Source organism: Aythya ferina, assembly GCF_964211825.1.
Source record: "Aythya ferina genome assembly, chromosome: 3".
Classification (NCBI taxonomy): domain Eukaryota; kingdom Metazoa; phylum Chordata; class Aves; order Anseriformes; family Anatidae; genus Aythya; species Aythya ferina.
The window spans coordinates 112937121-112950957 of NC_140298.1; the positions used below are offsets into that span (position 1 = coordinate 112937121).

Here is a 13837-nt window from a genome sequence, read left to right on the forward strand (position 1 = left end):
TGTTAGGAAATGTAGGTAGTGGTTAATTAGGTAGTATTTGTAATGCAGCTTTTATCAGGTCATTTTATCTGCTAGACATAGTTCTGCTCCTTGTGAATTGCTATCTCTGGGCTCTTTCAAGGCTCTCCCAGAGGAAATCTGGTGAATCTTGAGGTTGTCTTTTGCCATCCCAATCCCACTGCTGCCTGTCCTACTGCCCTTGTTGGTGTTTACTACTGCCATAGCAGAGCTGGTGGAACAGAATGTGTGCCCAATTTTCAGCTCTGTTTCAGTCTGGTGTGTTAGAGTAAGTCACCAAATGCATGGGCATAGTTCCCTTCTGCTGACTCCCATGTAGGTGCTGGAAGGTCCATGGGAGAGTGATAAGAGATAGCTAGCAGAGCACTAAAACCACCCATAGGTCAGTGGTCAAGATTCAGGGCCTTTGTTATCTTCTTCATTTGGCGCACAGATTGAATGTGGTAATTTGGGTAAACCTGAATTACTTTCCAGTAGAGCAGGCTGGGAAATTGTTTGATAAAGCCGTAGGCATATAACCTGTATATCATCAATTTCACTTCCTCACGTACTCTTTCTTCCCTGTTCCTGATCCTTCAAAAATCCTCTTGCTCTATGGACTTCAATAATTTACACACATGAATAGAGATGAATGTGCAACCTGCAGATAATTAGAAGGCCCTGTAAATAAGTTTGCAACTTAAAAGTGCTAAGTTTGTAGTATGTTTTAAGGTAATATCAACATGCAGGGTTATATAGAACTGTATCAAAATTCAAAGAAAATGAGATATAAAGCAATCACAAACACGTCATGCTGTGTGGCTTTGTAGGGACAACTAATGCTACTTTATTTGTTGTATTTACTTCTTCTTTTTGCAAAACTCACAGAGATGCACCAATATAAGTGTTGGTCTAGCTCCACCATAATAGTAATACCTGCACTAAACGTGACCTATAAATGCTTTATCATATATATATGATTACTGGTATCTCCTTGTGTAGAATTCTTCATACAAATCTCTGCCCATCTTCATTTGACTGCACACAGCTCTGATCCACTCATGCAGCTTGCTCCCTGAATTACTCTGCTCAGCAACATACAATTTGGGCAATCATTTAGTAGGGTTCCTCTGTGTAATTTCATGCCTGACTGACATGCCCTGAAGTCATCCTTATGTTCCTTTGATGATGGAGGCTGTACAGAGAGCAGCCCTCTGGCAAAATCCCAGCTCCCATTGAGTTTCACTGTTGGCTGCTATGGGTCCAAAGTTTCACCCTATGCGTGTTAAATCTATGAACTACTACAAGGCACTAAGAACTGAGATAAGCTTAATTGCCTTGGGTGTTAAGCTCAGTTGTGGTTTATTTTAAGTGTGTAGGGGAAGCACTTCTTGAGTGATTTGAAGAGACAGAATAAAAATGAATGCACCCTTGGGAATGGCTGAGGACAGCCTTGTTGCAGAGTTCCCATCCAGTTCCAGATTTAAAGGGTTGTTATCTAATAAGAACAAGAAATTACTTAGCTAATGAGCACAACAGTATGAGCATGAGAAATGTGTTTCATCTGCAATGCCCACTAGTGGTTTTGAGCTTGAGGCTGCCCTTGCTTTAAGACCCGGGTCACTGCAGTGAGATTAATCCTGGGCATAAATCACAGGGGTTAGATTAGTGTTTGTTTTACTTGAATTCACATTTCTTTCTCTCTTATCTCCTCTAAATCTTGCAGATTCTTAGCTCAGTCATGAGCCATAGGATGGAATGGTTTTAAACAGCCACAGCTTCCCTCCTGAGCACTGGCTGTCAGCCCTCAGGCTTGATTTACCACTGAAATGTAATTATAAAATGGCATAATGCAATTAATGTGTCTTCCCTCCTCTCTCATGCCAGACAGGAATTCCTCCTCCACCTTCTCCCGTTGGAGTGATTTTTATAACATAATATCCAATGTGACTTTATTTTGTGTTACTCGGGTGTCTACCAGATGACATTGACCCAAACAGATGATTGTATATACCAGTTAGGGACAATTTTGTGTGTCTATAACTTCTTCTATGCAAGATCAGTTTGCTCATGGACCTCTTTTTATTTAGTTGTTTTTGTGGTTGTGTTTTCCCATCTTTACAACTGACAGTGAGAAAAGGATAAATTGCCAAAATTTTTCCAGCCATTCATGTGAGCTCAGGACATTCACTACCAAGAAAACCCACAGCCTTCCTGGTGTCAGCCTGGCTGATCAGCTGCAAATAATTCAGAAATGACATCTGGTATCTGCCAAAGCTCTGATCTTGCCTGGAAGTGTGATTCTGCGAGTAGGACCAGAAAGCTAAAAGTCTTGGTTTGTAAGCTAGCGTGAATCTCATCTTGTCACACATGTTCTGCAGGGTCGCTGTGTTGCATGATGTTTAAGAAGACTGACAAAAGCAAAGGGGAAGAAGTTTTCTGTGTATTCCAGGATAGGTGAAAATTGTATATGCCAGTTTTTAGGTTAATGTTAGGGCTGGTGTAACTTGGTTTTTGATCCCTTCCCTTCCCTTCCCTTCCCTTCCCTTCCCTTCCCTTCCCTTCCCTTCCCTTCCCTTCCCTTCCCTTCCCTTCCCTTCCCTTCCCTTCCCTTCCCTTCCCTTCCCTTCCCTTCCCTTCCCTTCCCTTCCCTTCCCTTCCCTTCCCTTCCCTTCCCTTCCCTTCCCTTCCCTTCCCTTCCCTTCCCTTCCCTTCCCTTCCCTTCCCTTCCCTTCCCTTCCCTTCCCGCTTCTCTCTCTCTTTCTGATTAAAGAGGAACAAATGCTGTTTAGGCATTGGAGACAAAATTTGCAAAGAGGCTTCTTGTTGACCTCAGTCTCTGCTGAAATCTGGGGTGGTTTTCCCACCAGTTTTAGTGACACCTACTACATAATGTTGAAGTCTTTTGAAAATCCCAGCCACACAGTATGAAGAGGTTTGCTGACCAAAAACCTGAGTCTGCTGCCTTTAAGGAGAGAATGCTTCCCTGTGGGAAAGAAAACTTTCAGGATGTTCCTTCCTTCCCTTTGCTACATATTCATAGCACTGCCTAGATGTAAACACAGTCATGGCTGTGCAGTACGAATAAGTCCTTCTGGGTCCCCAGTGATTTGGAGAGGATTTCTCGCCCTATATGAAGCACTCGAGAGTTGCTCCAATTGTTCCTTGCCTTGTGACATAAAAAGAGGTGTCTGCATAGAGATCTTACTTGAATTCTTTTGCAACTCATTGGCTTTTGCATTAAATTAAATTTCATATGCTGAGTGAGCAGTCAACCCTATGAGCCTAGAGGAAGGAATATGCTGGTTTTATGCATTCTAACATGGTGGTCAAGCTATGGCTAATGCTCCCAGGCATCTCCTACACTGTTCACTTTTCAGCCTTTCCATTCTAAGCCCCGTATTTTGGAATGAGATGCTTGCATTTTATTAAATTTGTGAGTGAAAAATAACAGCACGTGTTCTCTGCTCTCTAGAAAAGGCCTGAATCATCTTGGTTTCAACTTTAAAATAAAGGTCAGGCCTGAGGTAGGCACAAATTCTTGCATGTGTCAGTCCCAAAAGTGAAAGCTTTAGGAAGTTGCAAAGAACCGTGGAATAGGGCAATTTAAAATTGCACTTGAAACCGGAGCAGCTGTTGTTCAGAGGGTGACATTCAGAGTTATAATGCTAAAGATAATATAATTATGTCCAGGGAGAACTCAAAAATGGATAGAGAGTCACTGAGGAAGATAGAAATTTGGGTGGCATGTGGTGGCATTTATGCAAATGGCACAGGGATGAGATTGTGGGAAAGTCCAAATACTGCGGTGGGTACAAGAAAGGGAAATAGGGAGGTGTCTGAGGAAGTTTCTGAGGGAGGATTTTCCAGCAACTCATTGCAAGTGAAGAATTAATTGTTTTGGGACTGGAATTCACTGCTCTGTATTGCAGGGACTTAGTGAGGCTGCTGGATTACCTCGCTCTGCGGTCTCAAAATGCTCTGACAGGTTCATGTGTGTCAGGCAAACATTATGGTAATTTTAGCGCTGTAGGGGCTCTACAGGAGTATACCTAAGTCATCCAGCTGAATTTAAAACTTAATTACTGCCCCACTTAACAATATTCCCTCCCCACACTTCTGCTCTGGAGGATCATAGGGTTAAAAAAAATCATTAATCTTTCTTAATGAAGCTATTTTCTAGCAGGAGACAGAATGTCTTGCCCCTGTGGATTCTGAGACAGAGTTTTTATGAGTGTTATGAATGGGCAAGTGGGAAGCGAGAGCCAGAGGAAAAGCAGTGTGAAAAAACAGGACCAGGGCCCAAAATACCGGTGGTGGGAGGACCCTCCAACTCACAGACCCTTGCTGAGTTGAGCTAAAAGGAAAGCAAAAGGCATGGGGAAGAGGAGCGAGCCTTATTAAAAACCGACTCAGTTGGCTATGTAACAGCATTCCCACCACAACGACTAATTATTGGAATACCAGCTATTGCCAGAACTTTCATATAACCAAGAAGAGAGCTCCTTTGAAACCTGTGGTTGAAACTGTGATTCTCTAGAGGAATCTAAAGCAGAATGGTGTGGGCAGAGCTTGGGCCTCTGTTTTTAATTGTCACGCTTTTCCTGGGACATGCTGCTGGTACTGCCTTATACTACAATTAAATTGCATGTGAATGTTTCAAAATCTCTGTGACCGGCTCCTTTTGCATGCATTAAAGGAAAAGAAATGACAGTCATTAAAACAGTGCAAGCTTTACTCCTCTCTTTTATCGCTTGGTTCCTTTAGTACCCGTCACGTTAAGCTGGGTAATACAATTATTGCTGGAGCCAGTTAAGGAGGCAGGGATTGCCATGCCCTTCTCCGGCTTGTCTGCATTTGACGATCCTTTTGGGAGATACTGAAGTGCTTTCATTTTTCTGTCTCTTGTGCGCATCTGTGTGCATCCCCTGCTGCAGAAGATGCTGGACGAGTGCCAGGACAGACGGAGCTGCCAGTTCCTTGTCAATAGCCGGCTGTTTGGCGCAGATCCGTGCCCTGGAACCGGCAAATACCTCCTCGTGTGGTACAAGTGCAGGCCAAGTGAGTATCTCTCCATCAAATCTGTTTGCTCTGGCAAGACCAAAACAATTTTGTGCTTCATCCTTGCCAGCGAGACCTTCTGGGACTTTTTGTTCCCTTCCACCTTTATTTTCAGTGTAACATAACCCCTGGGTGCTGTGCATTTCCCTTCTCCCCCTCACTTGTTGCACTGCTCTTATGCTACTGCTCCATCTCTTCCCATCCTGCTGGCAGCCTGTGGTGCAGATTGTTTCTGCAGGTGCCAGTGGAAACCTTTGCCAAGGCTTAGCTCATGCTGCCCTGCAACACTGTCGGCAGTGAGGGGGCTGCTTCAGCTCCTATCCGGTTCCAGGCATAGGAACAGGCTGCCCAGAGAAGCTGTGGGTGCCCCTGGAAGTGTTCAAGGCCAAGTTGGATGGGATTTGGGCAACCTGGGCTGGTGGGAGGTGTCCCTGCCCATGGCAGGGGACTGGAACTGGATGGGCTTTAAGGTCCTCTCCAACCCAAACCATTCTGTGATCTGGGATGCCCCTCTTGTCCCACTGGGACTTATCCCCTCTCTGCCTGTAGTGGCAGCCTTGGTGGTTGAAGATTTTGGATTCAGGTGCCTGAGGCAGACAGTTAAGAGAGCTGAGCAATGAGAAACTCACCTGCCCACACCATGCCACAATCCAGCTTTTAATTGCTTCCAGATCAGGCTGGGTGACATTAACCTGTATTTTGTGGGATCTCATTAGCTGTGTTTAAATTAAATGGGGCCAGTGTCTGGGTACTGGGAGTGCAATTGTGCATGCTGCGGAGGAGTGTGGTTTCGGAGTGGGACAACCAACAGTTTCTTGGCCAATTCCTGGCTCTGCTGGGGGATTCAGCATGATTCCTTGAGCAATTTGGAAGCAGGCACATTAGTTTGGAGACAGATCGGGTCTATTGGTGAAAACTGATTTCATACAGAGAATAGACCCTGACATTATTATTAGTCCAGACATTTCAGACCAAGCCCTTTCAATGACATAAATAATGTGGTTCCAGCATCACATCAGCAAATTATTTTTTTTGGGGGAAAAATATATAAAAAAAGTTTGCACAGGGAAGAAAAACATATCTGATTTCTGAAAGGCTTTGAAACAACAGCAAAAACGTCCAAAAACTGAGCTGCAGAGACTTTTTGCCCCAGCACGTAGAGACCTGTGCGAATGAAATGAAGGGATCTGGCAGGATCTGTGAGGAATTCAAATGAAAAGTAGGTAATGAAGCACCTGCACTTACTGTGGGGTTTTCGTGAGTGATTGGAACATCCCTTGTTAGTTGAGAAGCGCATCTCTGTGAAGCAGGAGCGATTAGCAGGGTGTTCTGACAAGTCCTCATAAACCTGGAGGTTTTGTATCAAAGCTCACTTGAGAAATCTGACTATTGAGGCCCATGCTGAACTTCTGAAGGCACTTCAGGATCCCATCTGTGCATAAATATTTATGGCTTGGCATTCTTTGCTAATTACAGCTATGCTAGGAAAGAAAGAGTTTGTGTGTGTGCTGGGTAAGTGATTTTCCTGAAAGAGAGCAGGGGAAGTTGCTTGAAAACATTTCCCCAAGACATTATTTTTTTCAGACAGCTCCAATTTTGTAGGGTAAAACAGGGTAACCTGACAGAAACTGTTATTCACTGAGCAAACTTTTAATCAGAACCCACTGGATTAATAACAAAGTTTGAAATACGTGAGGATTAGCCTTGCACAGAGATACCAGGACACATTCAACCTTTCCTTGATGATTCAGTGCTTTAATTTTAAGTCTCAGAAAAAGAGCCCAATGCTTGTTTGAGTCTGATAATCATGTCTTTCCACCCTTCTGCTAGGAGAATGTTAATGAGAAGACTGGTAAGGATGGGTCCACAGAATGAAAAACACAGAGAGATTTTGGTTGTCTCTTTTGAGTATTGAGTACTTGAGTATTGTTTATGAGCTATAAATAAATTCAGTGGTAGGTCTTCATGCTTAAGAATTGATCCCCAAAGCTGTGGTCTCATGAAGCATTGCTCCAGAAAGCCTGAGCACCCATAACTGTAACTGAAGACTATCTGAGGGTCATTTTCAGGAGCTCACTGCCTGCCACATGCTTTGATCCATTATTTTATCAAAAGATGTGTGCAATTTTTTGGACTATGCCTCTGTTCCTGGCTTTGTCATTCTTAACATTATACATGACTGAAGTGCTGTAATAAGAAGCCACTTCAAGTCTGAATTGTCCTCTAAATATATTTGTTTTCTTTGCCTATTGAGGGAGCCTGATGTGACCATGCTAATGAAGCAGGGCAAAATGCCCACCTAGGAAGAAGGAATGTGAGTTTTCCTACATACAGGTATGAAAGACACTTTGGGAAGAGGCCTCCAGAGTTTGGACAGGACATCTTTAATATAAATAAAGGATGCCCAAGCCCTCCCAGTTTCAGATTCATTCTGGAGCCTCAAAAGGCCCCTGAATAGATTCAGTTACCTAAAAAGAAAGCCTTTCTTGAAAGAAAGCAAAATTGAAGTTAGTGGCCTTTACTTGTACCTTTGCTGAAGAATAACTACATGGTGCAGTTATCCCCTCCAGCCACTGTCACTGCAGTTATGCCTCTGATGTTACATTGCATTTGAAATTTAATGGTTTCAATGCTCACTGGCTGTATGGGGTTCATTCACAAGGCAAGGTGCTATTTTGGTTCCTCATGGGCAGAATTCCAAGGAGATGAAGAACAGTATATCATGCTGAAACTGAAAGCCACACATTTTCCAAATGGCGGAGACTGCTTTCCAAAGGTTGGAAACTTTAAGCGGTGCTTGCTTAACCAGAAACAGTAAGAAATTTAATAGCTTGTGTGTTTTGGGAAGTGTTGAGTTAATCCTGGTCCCTTGTGATCCAATGGCTGGAGCTGGGGTCTAGGGAGCACTCATCTGCATGTACAGGACTCAGATATGTGCCTGGGACTGCTTTTAAATGGCAGAAGTTTGGCAGTCCTGTGTATTCTCTCTGCTTGTAAATAAATACACTCTGTGTGTATACTTTTAACTCTAAGGTACAGGATTGTTAACGAGATCAGAAATGATCAATGCAATCCCCTGTCAGCTTGGGGTAAATGAGACGTATTTTTTGCTTCTACGTGGCTTGAGGGCCAAGGTTCAACAAAGTATATAGGGGCCTAACTTTTTGTTTCTTTTCCCACTGCATGTGGGCTTTAGTTTCAAATGTGCACCAGCCTTTTGGGAAGATGCTCATAAGTACAGTACAGGTCTCAGCAGAGCACATCTATGACTTGTGCCTCTAATCTTGGATGTTCCTTTGTAAATCATCCCGGTACCTACAGGCCCAACAGAGCCCTCCCAAGGAGTCCCTGCAGGACAAGGCTGGGAGATGTTACTGTCGGCAGTGAAACCTGAAGCTGTGCTTTGCTAGTGTTGACAGATCCTCAAAGAGTGCCAGAGAGCTGCTGCGGGCACAGGATTTCCATCACTCATGTTATTAAACCTCTGTTGAGGGCCAGACCAAGCAGGCCAACCCAACTCCCAGGCCCAATCTGGGCTTTAGCGCTGGCCAGGAATAGTTTCCAGTTGAAAGTTTGGATGTGGCCACCTTGTTTTAGAGGCTAACAAAATTCGTGAGAATGGCTGCAGGCTCTTCCATGCCAGTTGGCCTTAGTGCCAGAGAGCTGGCACATTTAATTTATCAGGGCTGAGGCAGCCTGAGATCTATGTCCAAAGCACACCAAAGCCTAGGGTCAGGCCCTGAGCACACAGAGGATTTCATTCTCCAGGGTACCTTTCAGGATCATTAAAAAATTGCACACAAATCCAATTATTTCTCAGGTAACATGCTGATTTGATTTAGACCCATTAAGTATAATTACCGGGCAGGCTGCAGGAACATATAATTAGAGGGAATTGACATACTATTTAATTGGTCTAACATGAATTCCCTCTAACTGAAATCTGGATTCACCAATATTATTTAAACAATTCAGTGCTTGTTCATCCCCCTACTTCAGAGACAGATTGCATGTTATTGTAAGCTAGGAAATATTTGCTATGTGCCTGACTTTCCAGAGGGACTGCAAGATCTGATTCTGGCTGGGAAGAGAATCATTGGGGCTGCCCAAATCATGCTAAAGAAATAATGTCATCTTACTGTGCCTCAGCAATGACATTGCAGCTTTTTACCAGGTTGGTTGCTGCTCTGGCTGTTGTAGGAGCAGGGATCAAACTGTCCCTGCAGAGCATCTGTTTGCCCATGGTGACTTTTGTGGTTGTTTCTTTTTGGCCTTCTATTTCAAAAGTGTCAGTGCTCCTGGACAAAATGAAGACATAAATGCATGCTTCTCTCTGCTAAAGGATTATTTAGGATGAGATCTGTTTGGGTGGCCATTCACTGACAATGCTACGGAGAGAAGAGAGGGCTTCAACGCTGCTTTTGTGACTTCCCCTCTGAGTTCCCCTCATGTTACCTTTTCCTGGTCTCCTTTGCACCCACGAGATGCCACTGCCACACTGTCCTTGATGCACTGTCCCCTTCTCAGCTCTGAATGGCCTGAGCTGCAGCCTCCTGTGACACTCTAGTGACATTTCCCTCTTTCCTATCAGGCGGTTACTATTTTAGCATATGAATTCAAGGACTCTGGTAGACAGACCCTCCATCCATTTATTCATTTATTTTTAATTATTATTGTCTTTATTTAATTTTAAAGTGCTGGCTGGAGCAGCTGGGTGTGATAATGGGAGGCCAATGAGTGTGAGGCTTCCCTGTGTTCATCGTCATGTAGCAAAGTGTAAATCCAAGCTTTGCTGCTCTCCCTTCTATTCACAAATACAAGCTTAAAACCTTTTGAAGTTTCAGAAAGCCTAGATTGTGACCCGGTCTCCAATTGCAGCTCAAATCCCTCTGTAACAATACAAGAACGTATTTGTGAAAGGCACAAGGCTCTGAGAAATGCATCTGGGAAGCCTGCATTTGTTGGCAAAGGGTAAAGTGCCAAAAGTTTTTATGGGGTAGGAGGAGGAAAGGGCTTGGGGGGAGGTCATTTTGTTCTAGTTCAGGGCCTGTAGCTTTGATTTATGGGGAAACTTTTGTGCTGAAAATTGACCTGGGCAAACGTTTATAACAGAGCAGGCATTTATTCTCTCCACCATAGATTTAATTCTAATTTAAGAAGTCCAGTTAATTCTTGTGAACTGCAATGACTGTTTCAAACTTGGAAATGCCCATCCTGATGTTCTTGCCAAAATCTTACTCAGAAAACTCTATTTTTTTTTTTTTTTTAACAGCACGAGTCAATTCTAATTAGAAGGCAATTGAATTTTGAAATCGATTAGGAATTAATTCTAACTAGATCTTCTGATAAAAATTCTGATAAAAATAAATGTTGTCTTCAAGTTTGCAGCCTATCAGATGGGCTGTCCTCCATGGTGGTGATTCCCAGTTGCTGGTGAAGTTGAAGCTGCCTTTTATGTCCTGGGGAATTGGTTGGGTCTGCTCTCACCTTTCAAATGGATTAACTGAAAAGTTTGGGAAGGACGTTATGGAAGGAAGATGTAGGACTGCAGTGAATGCATCTTGTGTGCCTTTTAATTTCTGTGTGATCTGTTCCTACAATACTGACTTCAGTGCGAGCTTTGCCACTGACTTTTCTGGGCTGAGGATTATCTTTTCTGATAAATTCGGTGACTGCCTGGTCTTGTTACACATCCTTAAAGCTTTCACTCTCTGAGCAGAATTTGCAAATGCTGTGAGCAAGAACAGCATGCCATGGAAAGAGAGTCTTTGTAGAAATTGCAGATGAGAGCAAAGAGGGACCTGAATATATCCTTGGTCCCTTTAACACTGGTGATTGATTTTAGTGCTGGCGTAGATTGGTAATTCAGTAGTTATCAACCCTTTCAGAAAAGCATTAATCTCCTTCATAAGACAGCTTTATTGGTGGCAGGAGAAGTTCACTGTATTGTTCGCTGCCTGGCTTTTTGGTGGGCCAGGCTTTCTAAAGCAGTGCGGCGGAGTGTGGGCTGTTAAAATGGCACATCCTTCTGGCCCAGCCACTGAGGCAGTAAAATAGGTCTTTTACCTCCTGCATTCATCAGCTTGCTCTTGCTTATTTGTATTAGTTCAAAACTGTTAAGATGGTGCAGGGAGGGTAAATTTATAAGGGCAATAAAACTTCAGGCAGCAAACTCCGTAGTGATGAAAAGATGTAAATAAAGGAATGCTATAAATAACAGCGGACAGATCCATCAGTGATCTGGGTCAGAGAAATGTTAATGCTAACGATTACTATTGTTTTAAGCCGTTGATGCACAGAGATTTTCAGTGGCTGTCCAATAGCCCTGTCTCTGTAGCACAGCAATCCTTTGACTGTCAGGAGCAGGATTAAGAGGACCGTGTGATTTCATTGTCAGTGAGTGCTGAGATTATTGTCAGTTGCTGCCCCCAACATGTGTGAGTAGAGGAAAGAGAAGGAAACCGCTGCTGACCTGGGAGAGTTAAAAAAAATAAATAATAAAAAAATAAAGATCCCAGTTCTCCTTCAAACTCCTCAGTCAGGCCTGATAAAAAGGAGAACAGAGAGGTGGTGATGAGCAGGATGTGGATATAAAGTTTGCTGGGTCAGACCTCCAGTATCCAGATGTGGACCACTGAAAAATACATTCTCATGGCTTCCCCCTTCCATTCTGCCTGAACTGTATACATCATAGGCTGTGACTTTTACAGATGTCTTTTGTTCATTGGCATTGAAGTTTTCTGAGAGGTTGGACGTGGAAAAAAGAAAAAAAAGGAAGAAAAATGAAAACCCTTTAAACCCTTTTAAGCTGTGGATTTTCAGCGAAGGACAAGAAAAGGATACTCTGTCATTTTTCTTTGCAGAGATGGGTGAGTAGATGGCATTGCCAAAAGGACCTGGTAGCCTTTGCCCTGAGGCACAACAGGTTTCAGGAAATGCAGCCCATCCTTGGGCATTCTTACTGCCAGTGATACCTTCCTGGGCAGAGGATGGAGGCTGCGATGTGGACAGCGCTTCAGATGTCACATTGTGTGAAACAAAGTGATCTGGGAGCCTTCTCCTCACAAAAGCAAGGCTGGGCCCTTGGGGTGTTTAAACATGGGGGAACCAGGGCCCAGGTTTTTGAGAATGAAAGCCCTAAATCCAAGTCTCAGCACGGTCCAATTGTGATAGAAGTTGTCAAGCTTTGGATGGTAGATTTCAAGATTTTCTGGTGAGTTTTCTGGCACACGGGACAAGGAAAGCATATCCCAGTAACAATATGCTTAATAAATCCAACTGAAATGCTGCAAACATTTACTTTTATGAAAGTTTGGATCTGTTATATTGAAGCCACAGTTTAAACCATGTGTTTTGGTCTCACAGAGCAAGAAGCAGAACAGAGAGGTAAATTCATGCAGGCCTTCTGCAGGGAGTCCTGTATATGGAGTTATTCAAGACAGAAAATATAAATCAGTTGCTCTACTCAAGTAAAAAAAATGGAAAAAAATACAGGGAAAAGTAAATCTGAAAAGTACTGGGATAGACACATGGTAATGAATTCTTTCCAATATTGTGAATATTTTTTCCATATCAGTCCCACATTTGGTTTTCAGATTTACGATACATTTTTAAAACAGGAATTTACTGATATTTTCAACTTTTTATCATACTACTGGCACATCAAGCTCTTCACAGTTACTTTTGCTTTTCTGACTACTTAAATAGCACCAGAGGTTGTCACCTAATCATGTCTCCAAGAGCTGGGATATCCAAGAGCTAAGATTTCTGTGGCATTGAGACTTACAGGAATTTGGGAGATTTGGTAACTGTGCATTTCTTCCAGCTACATTTTTCCTTCTTAGACAAAGCCATTGAGGGAATGCTGTGTGTTTAATTATTTAGGAAACCAGCAGACCAGCTTTTAATCTAGTAGGCCTCATTTTCCCTTGTTTTATGCTCTAGGCAACCCCATGGATTTTATGCAAAAGTATGAATCAGTTATCCTTTTAATGTTCCCATGTTAGAATTATTAGCACCATTATTTTGACATTTGGATAAGACTTTTTATGACATAAAAGACTAAATTCTCCCTTCCAGCTATTTTAATAGTAATATTTACACCATCACTGGAAAAGATGAACAAAAGTGCCGCAAGCAGTTGAACTAATGAAGTCTTTTTATTTACATATTCAAGTAATTTTTTTCCTTGGTGCATCCCTTCCATCTTTTCATTGCAGTAGCAAAAGTTTTCACAATGCTTTCTATTTTACCTCCTACGGTGTAGCTCTCCAGATCTATAGCCATGGGTATTACATACATACATGTACATAGCCAAGCTGAGTATTACATCCATGCAGGTTGGTTGGTGGGACAGTGCAACAATAACCAACAGCTTTGGCACTAATTAGGCTCTCCTCTGTATCTGTCTACCAGTTTTTACAAAACATATAGGGCCTTAAACTGCCTCTGTCACCTCATTTTTTTCTGGCACATTTTGCTGAAGTTTAGCCAGTGGGTTCTCAAGTCATTCGAATGGGGACTAATAAATGGCAAGACAGAGGGTCAGACAGAAGAAAAGCCATTTGACTGAATGCTTACTTCAGAGAATTAGCCCAAATTCATTAGTGGGAGAAGTGGGACAAGAATTAAATTCATCCCTGGCTCCCAAGGGTTTTGTTTAACTCTCATCTTGCAGCCTAGTGTATATACTTCAATAATGCTCTGTTCTTCTTTAGATAACCATACACTTCTGTCCAGCAGGAAAGTGCAGCTAGGTGCATCAGAACTCAACTTTGGA

The 13837-nt window shown here is 42.8% G+C and overlaps 1 protein-coding gene across 3 annotated transcripts in view; it reads left to right on the forward strand.

Moving 5' to 3' along the window:
* The window catches only part of EVA1A (eva-1 homolog A, regulator of programmed cell death), a 199771-nt gene that overhangs the window by 60634 nt on the left and 125300 nt on the right, over nucleotides 1-13837 (forward strand). For 2 of the 3 annotated variants that reach the window (XM_084515727.1, XM_084515728.1), the window contains exon 3: nucleotides 4935-5058. The exons of the other annotated variant lie outside the window; for it this stretch is intronic. In XM_084515727.1, the coding sequence (XP_084371853.1) occupies nucleotides 4935-5058 (124 nt within the window). The remainder of the gene's footprint in view (nucleotides 1-4934; nucleotides 5059-13837) is intronic. 3 annotated transcript variants of the gene reach the window in all.